The 14,428-nt window shown below is 31.1% G+C and overlaps 2 protein-coding genes across 2 annotated transcripts; both read right to left on the bottom strand.

Annotated features, from left to right (window-relative positions):
* Positions 1 to 4,786: 4,786 nt before the first annotated feature.
* Positions 4,787 to 7,092, bottom strand: LOC107065078 (uncharacterized). The gene is made up of 2 exons (XM_089169864.1): positions 7,081 to 7,092; positions 4,787 to 6,579 (listed from the first exon to the last, which is right to left on the bottom strand). The coding sequence occupies exons 1-2, from the start codon at positions 7,090 to 7,092 to the stop codon at positions 4,921 to 4,923; spliced, it is 1,671 nt and encodes a 556-aa protein (XP_089025990.1). The 3' UTR covers positions 4,787 to 4,920.
* Positions 7,093 to 10,299: 3,207 nt separating this feature from the next.
* LOC107064927 (uncharacterized) lies at positions 10,300 to 13,919 on the bottom strand. The gene is made up of 2 exons (XM_089169743.1): positions 12,862 to 13,919; positions 10,300 to 12,669 (listed from the first exon to the last, which is right to left on the bottom strand). The coding sequence occupies exons 1-2, from the start codon at positions 12,871 to 12,873 to the stop codon at positions 11,134 to 11,136; spliced, it is 1,548 nt and encodes a 515-aa protein (XP_089025869.1). The 5' UTR covers positions 12,874 to 13,919; the 3' UTR covers positions 10,300 to 11,133.
* Positions 13,920 to 14,428: the final 509 nt, after the last annotated feature.

Below are 14,428 nucleotides of genomic sequence, written 5' to 3'. Positions count from 1 at the left end.
ATATGTAGAAATGAATATCAGGTTGGAATAAAATAACAGGATTAGTGAGACACACACGAAAAAGAAATAGAAAGGAGATTGAATAAGATCGTTTTCATAACGATACCCAACAACATCTCTCACTTTCGCGATCTCCTCTTCTCTGAATCTAATTTCGATAATTTATCTTAGTAAAATCAGAGCATATAATAATAATAAAATACAATTATGTAAAGTTAGAACGAAAATTCGAGATTTTAGAATCATCTGTAATTATTCCGTGAGCACGGAAGAAGTACGGTCAAAACGATTACCAACACGCGATCGTTTTACAATCTTATGCCGATTTTATACGATAGTATATTTTTATTTTTTTATTTTTATTCTTTTTAATTATATGGAACAGTGATCAATGTAACAAATCGACTTTAAACTAACGAATTAATATTTTTTTTGTTTTTTATTCTTTGACATAATCTTCGTTTAAATCGTACTTAAAATGTCTTTTACCGTATAAAACTATTCTAATTATTCTTCTAGAGCTATTTAGTTCATTAACTTGGTAATTAGATGAGTACCGGTATTTCCATGCTTTATTCGCTAATTTCGATAAGTATTATATATATGTATACATGTACGTATTACTAAATTAAATGTTACTTTGATTACATTTATTTATGCTATAAATACATTGAAATAAGAATGATAAAAAGAGGTTTTCGATTTCTTAGTAATTTTATTTTATTTAAGATATATATACCTCTAATTTGTATGTTTTTATATGTAATTTGTCTATATGTAATTTTATATCATGGAAATATCCCATTATGTGTTTTGTCGAAAATTACTATTCCAATAATACAATTCTGAGTAATTTCGTGTCGTATTGAATGAAATAGACCGAACAAGTCGATATCTACTTTCTTTAAACAATAGTAAAAGATATCTCATTGTTTTACGATATTATTAATACTTTTCTTATAATAAACGTCTATGCGTGATCTCCGTTAATTATTTAATCTTTCTAGAAAATAACATTTCAATAGTTTAACATTATAATTAAATTTTAAACGAATGTCAAATTTAATATTAATTCTTGCAGTATAAAACAAAAGTTATTACTTCTTTTACAAAAAAAATTATTTACATAAATAAATTATATATCTATAGTTTTTAAATGAAAATTTGAAAGTAACTTAATTTTTTATTTATTTATAAAACTTAATTGAATGTAAATGAAAAAATTAATGTTTAATTAAAAGTAAATATCGTACTTGAAATGATATAATCAAAACGTTAGAAATAATACATATATGCATTATCATAATAATAATAATACTGGTATTAGGCAAATAATCATTTCAACGTGATCGTGACATAGACAAATAATCAGTGCGGAACTGTTAACATTGACACGATTTGAAAGTTAAAGTCTGTCAAGTTTTAACTGAAATCTTTGAAGAAATGGAATAAAGAAAATGCTTGTCTTCTTGTGTCAGATAAAAAATCAATAGTTGTACTTCTATAGAGGTGCGAAATGAAAGGTAAAAGAAAGGTATGAAGGAAAGGAGGCCTCGCGATCGGAATACCACTCTCTATGGTGACGGTCAAAATGATTATTTTCGGACCTGCGTAAAGGAAATAAATCGATGAACCCTCTCCCCATAAAAGATTTAGATTTTTTTTTCATTCTTTTTTCTTTATTTTGTTTTCTTTTATTTGTTAGGTAAGAAAAGCCTTGGGGCAAAGATATAGGGGAAATCAATAAATTCAAAACCGACCCTCTACTTTCTACCTCAGAATTATGGGTGTGTGTGTTAAGAATCTTCCATATGGATCGCAACGTTCCAAATTAGCATCGATTAATCACGGAAACTTTCTCGAATCTTTACCGTACATTAGAGTAACGTACAAAAATGGAAGAACTTTAGAAATGATCGCGAACTTTTCACTTTTCCAGATTACTGTCTTTTTAAAAAATAATATCATTAAGAAAGGAACAAAAAAGAAAAGGAATACATAAAAAGTTTGACATTTAATCGAACTATTTACATGATTTTTCAAACCATAAAAGAATCTAAAAAATACTTTGATTTTTACAAATGTTTTCTTCGATGTAAGGAAAAATCTTATATTAGACGAAAAAATAATTTTCTAGAACCATAAAAGCTTTTATTTAATTATTTCCATATTTTTTTATTTTATAGAACTAAAATAGAAATAATATTCTGATTATAGTTTGCATGAATATTCTAACTTTCATAATTATTTCCATAACTATTGAAGCTTTTATTGAACAACATTTATATATTTTTGTTTTAAAAAAATATAACCAAATATTTCAATGCTCCAAAAATTAATAAAATCATAACACAATGATTTTCTATTAAATATACAAATGTAGAATAATAGTTATAATGGTAAAATAAACCAAACAAATACACAGAGTTTTGAATCGTTCAATCGATCTGTCGATCAAAAAAAAAACTTTTATTATAAAGCTTTGAAAATTTTTGAATGAAATAAACAAAAATCGCAAAAAAGTCAACAGATATCGATTGGTAAAACGTTTCATAAATATGAGAAGACATATAAAAAGGTACAAAATATTTTTACGAAAGAAACAAAAATGAATAATAGTTAGCTAGTTGTGATTTACATATTCTGATATTAATCATATATGGGATGTAATATATATATATAGTATCCGTTAAAAGGTTCGTTAAACGATAGCGAACTGAAGCATACTATTTCCTCGTGTTAAGAGTTCGTCGATGGTCCTTACGCATACAAAAGAAATTCACGGCTTGATACTTCGGAAGAACTTTTCACTTTCTCCGATTCGATCGTAACGAACAACCAACAGGATCTGTTGGGTCCATTCAACGTCTCTTGGTTGGTTCTTTTCGTAAATAGGTAGGAATAATAACTGGTAAAGAAGCTTTCGAGTTGGTTGCCTACATATAGGGTGTTCTAACATTTATTTTTTATTTTTTATATAACAATTCTAAAATATTATATTAATAAAATTATAGAAAATGTAAATGCAGGTAAAATTTTAAACTGAAAAAATATTTTATACAAAATTATTCTTTTTAAAATAGAAATATAATAAAAATATATTCGAGTATTTTATTTTATTTTTTTTTTCCTTTGATTATGTGAATTAAAAAACTAGATTTTTACTTGCTGAGATGTTCTGAATTAAAAATAACTTTTATAATATAGAATTTTGTGAGAATAGATGCTGGTAAAATTTGCAGTTCAAATTTGTAGAACACTTTTTTTCTGATTTTAATTGTCAGAATTTAATTAATCATCGCGCGTAAAAGTAGGAACACCCTATATGCGGAGACGTTTGCATGAGATCGAGATCAGGTTCAACATAGCAGTAGCCGAGAAAGTAAGAGGCTTGGTCCATCCAACTTTATTTAAAACCTACCGGTAGGTTAAACTCGCTCCACTTGAAAATGTGCAGAAAATAAAGGAAGAAGAAAAAATGTTCAACATAACGAAGGAAAGGCTGGCGTTCTCACTCACCTGCCTACCAGGATATATGTACAATCTAATATACGTTCTAGATGATCTACACATTCTACCGGAACGGTTTACAACGGTCTCACTTCCCCTTTCCATATTCTTCTGTTATACTATGCCGCACCCATGCGAATTAACGATCAACTCCTTTGATCCAGATCTCTTCCTTTCTTCTTCTTTCTACTTTACCATGACTACTCTCACTTGTAGATGTTAAGTTATTATATTTTATATTTTTGTTTTTATTAATATCAACATTTCTAATCTTACCTTTGACCTTTCATAATGTAATATTAATTTTATAGCAAGACATTTTAAACATATTAGAAAATATTCATATTTATTAAAGTTTATTTCTGTATGTCTTATAAGTAATTTCTAATATTATTTTTTAATTTCTAATATTTAAATCTTTTCAAATGTAGCACCAAAAATTTTTATTCCAAAAATAAGTACTTCATTTTAGAATAAACAATTATTTTAATAAAAAGTTTTCCAAATTGTCAGGCTAAATATTATTTATAAAAGTTAATCTTAAAAATAATTTGATTCCAAAATTTGTTACATACTTTGTATAAAAATTCAAGTACCCTTCATCTGAAAAATATTTTCATCCAAGCTCAGACAAGTAATTTAATTACAATGCTTACCTAATTTTATTGCCGAGTAATCTGATTATTGAATTAAAAAGGAACGAAATAAAATGGTCATATTATCATGACTAAAAGAAAAACAAAAAAAAAGGAACGAAAGAAACAACGAAAATGGTAACAAATGATTTATTACTAATGACTATAAAATAAAAACAAAACTTATACATAAATCAACAAACATCGAAGGTACATAAATAGGAATAACAGTCGGTCATAGGTCAACGTAAAACGCGAATCTAAAAATGCAGTCTCAAATAAGCCTCTACCGATATATAATAATCGATTATTTTTTAAAGACAATTTCATAAATCATTCATTTTTATCAATATAAACCTATGTGAATGACACAAGCCTCGTTTCATTTAATTAAATACAAAAAACTAGTTTCTCTCGGAAGAACACTATAGTCACATTAATAAATCTCTACAACCAACAATAATAGGGGAAAAAAATCGATATAGTAAATGATTTATACCTAAACGTATGTTAATCGTGTGTTCATTCATTAAATTATTAATAAGATTTGATAAATAATCTATAAAGAAAGTTAAAATTACTTCTGACTTTCTTCTAAACCAGTAAAATCTTTTTACACAAGAATTTCTTTTTTCGTATAAAAATATCCAAGAAAAATAAAAACGATTTTGTATCCACAAACGATAATACATTGTTTTGTACTCGCTTTAAACTAACTTTTAAAATAATTTTCTTAAGATTTAGAATCTTAAATTGAAAAGTAAGAAAATAATGATTACCCTTTGTTATTTTGTTTCGCACCAAATTCACCATCAGTCGTTCCATCATCGTATTCTTGACTTCCTTGTTGATTCGTTGTTTGTTGAGGATGATAACTAGCATATTGATAGCTGTACGATTGTGGTGTTTGTACGGTAACATAATTTTGATTTTTATAAGAAGTTGTTGTTTGACCCTGATCATAATCTTGTTCTTGTTTTGTATCGCTGTTCAAAGTACTATCATAATTATGATTGGCTAGTTTATCTTCGTTCTCGTATCCATCGTAACTGGACGATTGTGTAGAGACTTGTGCTTTGACGGATTTATTTGGTGGAATATAACTTCCTTGAGATTGTTGTAAAGTCACCACGGTTATAGGTTTACGATTATACTGATCTTCAGAATATTTGACACTTCTTGTTAAAGGATTTTGATATATTGAGCGAGGAAGAATTGATCCTGAATTAATATTTCCAAGATTGTTAGAATTAATGGCATAACTTAAACCATTCTTAACGATTGGATTGGACGCAGTAACAAACGTCTGAGTATTCCTGGTATCGTAATCGCCCAAACCACCATAAGAAACTTCGTTCGCTTTAAGCAGCAAATTTTGTTTTGTATCATAAGTGGGATATCGAATAACGTGCCTTGCTGCATTTTCAGCTAATAATTTAGCTAAGGTTTGTCTCATCAATTGTTCCAATTGCTGAGTTTTAGCATAAGTTGCTGCAATAGAATATTCAGTATCACTAGGTTGTGTGCTAAGTTTGATTATTTTGTACGCTCCAGATCCAGAATTTTGTTCTCGAGCATCGTTGTTCGTTTGTTCCAATTGATTGTATGAACTGGCAGCTTTGTAACTACTGGATTGACTATCAAGATCTTTGGAATTGGTAGAAATATAATTTCCATTATCTACGTATTCGTTATCAGAAGAGTCCTGATTTTTATCCTCGTTTTTAGATTTAGATTTCTTACTCTTATTTGAATCCTTTTCATAGCTTTCCTTATTATCCGAACCGGAGTCCTTAGAGTAATCAGGATGGGGAAATGGTGGTGGTGGTGGTGGGGGTGGATAAAGAGCTGGAGAATAATAAGAAGGATAATAATAAGGTTGTTGGTAATAGTAACTTGAAACAGGTACGTATGGTGGTGCTTGATAAGCTGATGGACCAGCAGTGTAAGGATTAGAGGTATAAGAAGGTGGATAAGCAGTGGTGGAATAGGGTGAGGTTGTATAAGCTGTTGATGGGATTGAAGAATGCGACGTAGAAGAAGCGTAGGGATTTGTATAAGTATTGTAAACGTTATAAGGTAATGTTGAATAGGAAGCAGTTGTTGTCTGAGGATTATTAGTATAATAAGGGGAATAAGATGAGGAAGATGATGATGATGACGAGAATGTGGTTTTCGGATAAGGATCGTAATTTGGATAATAAGGATCTCTTTGATAATTACTACTGTAGTTTGGCGTATAAGAATCTCTAGCATCCACTTTCGGTGCATACAGTTCCGCACTCAATTGTGTTTCCGTTTCTTTGTCAACTCCCCTTTTCATTAATTTAGGATTGTAAGGGTATACTGGGAATATTGGTAAAAAGGGCTCGTTGTTTGGATCGTTGCTTTTTTGATGGCTCTGCCCAAATGCCAACGAAAATAACAAGAGTATCTGAGAACAAAAAGTATCAATGTTAATATAATAGATTTTTTGTTTTTTTTTTTTTTTGTGTTTTTTTCTTCTTTTTTCCTACTCTAATTAAACACAAGAAATAGAATAAAATCGAAATTTTAACGAATTGATTACGGAAAGCCTTAATTGGGCCAAGTTATACAGAAATTTAACAACCCTCTATGATCCCAAAATTGAATCAATTTGTTTAAAGATTTGATTTAAGAAAAAAAAAATAATAAATTCATAATATTTTATTTATTCGATTGAATATAACAAGTGTTACAAATAATATTATTTAAATTTGAAAGTCATCAAAATAAAATCTATAATTTTGTGTGATCTTAAAATTTTATATAGCAAAACTTGGCCCCAATTTAAAAAAAAAATAACACATACACAGATCGTATAAAAATTACAAATTCGTATAAACAATTGGAAAAATTTAGGAACAAAATGTGACAAGAATTTTTTTTTGATGAAAGACATAAAAATACCAACCAGTAATCCCATGATAGCAAAAGTGTCTATAACAACAGTCAATATAAAAGACAATCGATAAAATAAACAAAAAACACCTCGATATATAGTAAGATCTCTTCTATACGATAAAAGATCATCCAATGATCTTTCGGTCTATTAAATCAACCCTTATTTACCCACACCTTTCTATATTATAGGATTGAGATCAGCACGAGAGTTCGACGACTAATGACAGATCGATAGACATTGAATTTCTCCTTTATACCCGTACGCTTGAAAAATACCAAAAACTAGTTTAACTTTTCTCTGCTCTTATATGTGATACGTATTAAATTTATACACACAAACATACACACACACATATACTTAAAGAAACGCACACGCCCCATTCCAGGTAGAGTGAAAATATAAATCGGATACTTGTCCCGATAAGCGTACCTGGGATAAGAAGAAGAAAAGGAAGGATGAAAAAAGAAGAAACAAATGAGACCGCGGGAAAGGGAGAAGGGGGAGGGGAGAGTGGTAAGTCAGAGTTGGGTGGAAGTGGCTGTGGGATTGTGGTAAGGAGAAAAGGGGGGGGGGGAATCAAGCTCGAAGGAACTCGTCCTCGTGGCCAGGGGGGACAAATCGTTCGCGAGTCACGTGTGCTTGTTTTGAGCTCGTTGATCTGGCTCAGCAAATCGAGAGGAAACGTGACGGAAAGAAAGAAATAAATAAAGAAAAAGAGAAGGAAAGAAAAGAAGAGTGTATCACGTGAAAGCTTTCTTTTACGGAAGACACGATTCTTCCTGAGAATTGTTTTCGTTTTAAAAAGAAAAAAAAACGTCTCATAATTACTATACCGTAAACGTAACATTTTGCAAAAGAATGGAATAGACTTTAAAAGAGGGTGAAAGGAAGAGGAGAGAGAGAGAGAGAGAGAGAGAGAGAGAGAGAGAAGGACGGGATGATAAAGTGAAGAAGGGTTAAAAGGCTAGTTTATCGTAAAACACGCGAACGTTAAGTTAGTCAACGACGAATGACCCCACTGTTCCAAAGGAAAAAAAAATAAAAGGGTTTGGTTAGAGGAGAAGAGGGAAGAGTGTTTGGGCTTGAGAAAAAGAAGAAAAAGAAAAAGGAAGATGATGATCAATCCGAAGAAGAATTGAAAAGAAATCGTGAATCGAGGAAGTTGAAGAGATTGTCCTTCGAGAGTGGACTCTATCTTTCCTTTTTTTATTTCTTTCTTTCTTTCTTTCTTTCTTTCTTTCTCTTGAAGAAGAAACCTTTCCAGTTCCTTACTCACAAGATCGGCTTTCAAAGTGTCTCGGTCTGCTTTACTTTCACCTGCAAGTGCGTCGTCTTTCTCTTTCTCTTGTTATTTTTCACTTTTTTTTCTTCGTTTTTTTATATTCTTTTTTTCCTTTTATTTTTTTTTATATGGCGAATCATTACCGGAAGCTACCGACCACACCTTCTCTCTTTAGAAAGAGAATTATAGAAGCCGATCGATAGAGAACGCGTATTTTTCTTCGCTAGTTGATCCTTTCGAAAACACCCACGCACACTTCTAATTCGTTCTCTTTAATATCATGATTCATTATTTTTAACTATAAACCTTATTTTTGATAAAGTATTTATTATTTCATATATGATTTTAATATTGATTCTTCGAACTGGAACTTAAGTAAATAATTAAAAGAACGGATTCATCATTCTTAGAATAATGGTGTCCATTTACTAGAAAGAAAGTTGCGGTGTGACTCATGTTAATGAAAAGTTTAGATCGAGGATCCTGTTGTCGATCACGCCTTGATCTAACGTAGAACGTTTAGAAGTAAGAGGAAAATTTTCCCTCTTTTAGATGGTCAACACTCGTGAGAGTGAACCGTGTACAAGTATGTGTGTCACTTCGGGAAATAAGTGAAATGTTTCTGTCTAACAATGTTGCCTTTTTTTTTTTATTTTATATATACTTGAACTAAGAAATCAAGTTTTCTTTTTACGTCGCTAGGATAGAGTGCACATCTAACTATGGTGTAAAAGTAAAGCACAGTATACGTCTAATGGATGACCGATCACAACAGAAACACGACACTGATAGCCTAAGGCTTCTTAAAAGCCTTAGGCTCTCGTCTACGTTTCGCTTGGTTTCTCTTTCTCTTTCCTGTCACAGTATATTTTACTTTATACTCGTACGTGAGCATGTTTAAAAACTGGGTCAGGTGCATACTCAAAGTAACGTATATGACGTTTAAAAGTTCACGTTTAATATAACCCAAGTGACAAACTAATGTTAAGTTTACTTTATTTTATTTTATGTCGTGGAAATTAAATGTTATTTCTACGAAATCGAAATAATAATGACGAATGGGAACGGATATTAAACGTATTGATTTAAAAAAAAATGTCTATAAACGTTGATCCCCTTTTTTGTCTTTCTTTTTTTATTGGAAACTCTTGGAAATGAAAGAGAAGGAAAGTGTATTCGCTTTAAACATTTATATCCTCGAGACTCACCTAGATAAAACATTGCTAATTAACTCGAGAATCTTATATGTTCATATGTATAAGATAAAGTGATATTATTTTAAACGCTTATTAATGAAGAGGATTATAGTTATGGCAACATAATTTATCGAGAGAAAATACGAAAGGTATTGAAAATACAAAACCAAACGATAACTAATCACTTAGATAGCAACTTGGTCCAGTCTCGCATAGAAAATATGAAATATTTTATCTTTTTATATTTTTATAGAGCGATCATGCAGAAATAAAATTATTCATTGAAAAAAAATAAATAAATAATATAGTACGAGAATGCCAGTTTCTATATAATCTCGTTCGATCATTTTCACCGAATAGCAGAAGACATGAATTTTTCATTTTCACCTCTCGCTTCCAGACAACTTAAATCTGACTTATCATCAGAGTTTATTTCCTTCTATCTACAAAGTCTCTAGGTTTCCTATCTTTTTCCTTTCCTTTTTTCCAGGGTCAAATCTCTTAGGGTAGTTGCCATAAATCAATAAGTAATTCGACTTAATGCGAATTCGAAACTACCGTCTCTCTTAGGAAATTAAATTTTAGAAATTTGTCATAGCAGAAACACAAATTTAGTAGTTATTTGTATTTTTTTATTTATTTATTCACTTTATTACTTTTCACTATCAATAAGACCATTAGATTATTATTTTTCATTGTGATCTTACTTGATACGTTATTATTCAAAATCCTTGATATTTTAATTGTAGATTAAATTTATCGAACTTTCGATTTTACTATCCCCAGAGTCACGATAATACCGTCTTTCGAAATTAGGTGAACTTCTTTTTACTGATAGTATAATAACTATTATATCTAACTATCGGCTTTCCAAAATAAAATAAAGATTTAGAAAGGCCACTTTAGACACGGCCTTGAAGTAAAAGCGATCTCGTTTTCACGAGAAACGGATGACCTTTTTTTTTCTTTTTTTCTTTTTTCGTTCTTACTCTCTCATTATTTTTATTATCATCCTTCGAATATCTTGGCATCATTATACATGTCGTTAAAACAAAAAAGAAAAAATTAAAAATAATAAAAAACAAAAGTACACATTAACTTTCACGATGACGACAAACGAACAACCACTCCTTAGATATTTTTTTTTTCAAGGAACTACATTTATTACGAAAAAAAACGTATATGTTTATATAAAAAAGAACTATATGCAACAAGGATCATAAAGTCGACGTTGTACATGTAAAATATGCGTTCGATGTGTCACATAAACGATATTATAAATAAAAGTAAAAAAGACGGAGATTTACATATTAAATAAAACTATTAAGTAAATACAAATATTATAAATAAAGTAACAATTTAGTCGCAATCCTTGGGTCGTCCGTAAGTATTAACATATTAGACGGTTGACCTGCATCAAGATTATCTTTTCGTGATCGAGATGTAAGATTAAATTCGACTAACAGATCTCTGGCAAGATACAACAGTCAGGGGTCGATTGAGATCTCTCGTTGGATCTAATTTAATTATACTAAAAGATATGTATCTATATGTATATATAGATAAGTTTTATTCTAGGATTGATTAATATTTTCCATTGGGACTCGAATAAGAAATTGTATCATATTTTGAGCTACCAGAAGCTAATGCTTCGTATGCTTTGGAAGCTGGATAACTGATAAATCTAGGATTCAAATGTGAATAGGATCCATGGGATTCCGATGGGGGACCATAAGAATTAGAAGGACTTGGATAACTTGAGGCATAACCACCGGAAACTGCAGAATAACTGGAACTAGGACTGGAGTAACTGGAACTAGGACTGGAATAACTGGAACTGGGACTCGAGTAACTGGAACTGGGACTAGAGTAACTGGAACTAGGACTCGAGTAACTGGAACTGGGGCTGGAGTAACCGGAACTAGGACTGGAGTAACTACTGCTAGGGCTTGAATAACTGGAACTTGGACTGGAGTAACTAGAACTTCCACTGGAAGAATAGGAATTACCATCGGAAGATACTGGAGAATAACCGGCACTGGAATATGACCCAGAACTAGAAGATCCTGATGCTGAGTGAGATCCGGATGATACTGGGAGAGAATAGGATGATCCGTCGGAGGAACCGATGGATAAGCTTACGTGAGAATTAGGTGCGCTGTATGAAGCGGATACAGGAGTTAAAGAGTAACCGGATAGGCCACCTGAATTGCTGGACAAACTGGAAAGACCATGAGATCCTGAACTTATTGGAAGATTATATCCAGAAGATCCACCATGGGAACCGGAAGATAGGCTGCTTAGAGAAAGTCCATGAGAAGATCCTGATGATATTGGAAGCGTATAACCGGATGATGAACCTCCATGAGACGATCCTGAAGCTAGAACCAGTCCTCCGGATACTGAGTGAGATGAAGAACTTGCTGGAATGGTGTATCCGGAAGAACCACCGGATGATTGATAGGTTACGCTGGGTAGACTGTATGAAGAAGAAGAGCCATGGGAAGATGACAATGATAAAGGCAAACTGGAAACTCCGCTCGATCCACTTCCATAAGCTGACAATCCTTGACCTCCTAAAGTATAAGTATATTCATAGTAAGTATTCGAAGCAGATCCACCACTAATCAAATTACTACCTCCATGAGTTCCAAACGTAACCGGACCGTTCTTTGATACAGGAGAGAAGAGTCCTTCACTGGAACCTCCGTTTGATCCTAAACTAATGGTCGGTAAGGAATAAGAGTTGTGACTTGAGAGACCTTGAAGACTTCCACCATGACCCAGACCAGAACCCAAAGACATTCCATATCCCAATGAAGATCCTAATCCAGAATTGGAATATCCTAAACCATGTCCACCGCCTAAACTCTGTAAACTATGTAGACCAGAATGTCCAAGAGAAATAGATCCTGATGATCCACCTAGATTATACCCAGATCCAACTGCTGAATATACAGGTGAGGAATACGAATGACCCCCGGATGAATATCCCAAGGGATAGTCGCTAACTCCACGTTTACCCTTTAACGGTGCTCGGTGTGGTCTTTGAGGTTTCTCACCTCTTGTTTCTCTATTGGAGACATTTGCAAAGGCTACAGCAAATAGCCCCAAAAGTATCTGAACATAAATAAAAAATTATCATTAATAATAATTAAATATTACATTTAACGTTCAATAGTATTTTAATGTTTAATTAGGATAAATGTGTTACGTTTTAAATGAAATTTATTAATGATAATTGTGAGAAGATTTTTCTTTACATTTCGCGATACTCGAACAATGAAAAAAATTTTTTAAATGGATACTTACGAAAGTACGCATGTCACTATTTAAGTTGATATTCTTGTAACTATTTCTCGTGATCAGACGACTACTGAGTGGTTAAGTGAAATGTGCTTTCTGATGGCATACCAACCCAGTAGAGACCTTTTATATGTGGATCCCCTCTCGTACGAGAGAAAGAAAGGTCTAGGTGAAGGTAAGTCTCTCCGTGCTGATTCGGAGGAGCAGGAGAATCGTCGTTTGTGATGCTTTCAATGTGATAGTGTCCTAGCGAAAGAATAAACTCACTTAAGTCGTGAAAAAAGAAAAAGAAAAAGAAAAACGAAAAAGAAAAAGAAATAGAAAAAGAAAAAAAAAAGAAACAACTGGAGCTTACAATTCTTTCGTGCCAGGTAAAAGTCATTTTACTTAACTGATCCTTATCGTTGATTGTTTTATTTCGATCACAGGAAAAAGATTTCTAATCATCTTAAATGCGAATTGACGTCGAAACAAGGAAAAGGTTGATCCTTCCTGATCCCTTCGATGTCAGCCGGAAATTTCGTACTGTGACTTGCAAGAAAAAAAAAAAAAAAAAAGAAAAAAACTTACATTTCCTTATCCGTCTTTACAAATCCACTAAACAAAAGACTAATTTAAATCGTTACAAAATGGTATTTTAATTTACGTAACGAGATTCTTTTTAGCATAGTCATTTAGGTATTAGAAAGAATTATATTATTATATATTTCAATATCATATTATTTTCTTTTTTGTTTTTTTTTTGAACTCTTTTATCTTACATCATAGAAATTTTATGAAAAGAAAAAAATATGATACTCTAAATGATCCCTTGTTAATTATGAAAGATTGTATTATGTACAAACGTGTAACGTTTCTTTACATGAGTTAAACGTTTGTAAATGCGGAAGGCTCTTTAAACGACGACGAGTTTACTTCGCTCGTCTTTCATGCACGTAATTACGTAGAACATTCTGAAGATTGATGGATCCCGATGATTTCCTTGAAGTGAATAAAATCACCATTTATGCGACCCACTTTATGTTACCTTATCAAATTTTCGAGAAAATTCTTCGAAAAATATAAGAATCGTTTGGAAAACTTCGTGCTCTGATTTTTAGATATATATTTAATTCATATTTTCATCAAATGAATACAATTTATCTCGAATTCGGTAAAAGCTTTCCTAGTAACGCAATTGTAAATGCTCAATGAAGATTGTAACCAATTTTCTCTACGGGAAAAATATTTATCGACAGAATCTTTCATGAATCAAATATATGAATTTATTTATTTATTAATTTATATTAGATAATTTTATTAATATTACTATGGTAAAATATATACTGATTGATCCTACAATTATTAATTTATTATTTCTAATATTTTAATAGTAAAGTACAACAGTTTGTTATATAATCAAAAATGAAATTATTCTTACATTTTAATAAAATTATTAGAAATAAAGAGGATTATTTATTTATATAATAATCGTATATAAATATTTATAATAAATCGATTGAATGAATAAAGATGATATGATTATTAAATAATATTAATTATATATTTCCTAATTTTTCGAATTTATCGGACC

The sequence above is a fragment of the Polistes dominula genome, unplaced genomic scaffold (genome assembly GCF_049000335.1).
Source record: "Polistes dominula isolate Pdom_NZ unplaced genomic scaffold, Pdom_raw_medaka contig_49, whole genome shotgun sequence".
NCBI classification, from domain to species: Eukaryota; Metazoa; Arthropoda; class Insecta; order Hymenoptera; family Vespidae; genus Polistes; species Polistes dominula.
Note: the sequence above shows the minus strand (reverse complement) of the source record. Positions and strands in the feature narration are given on the sequence as shown.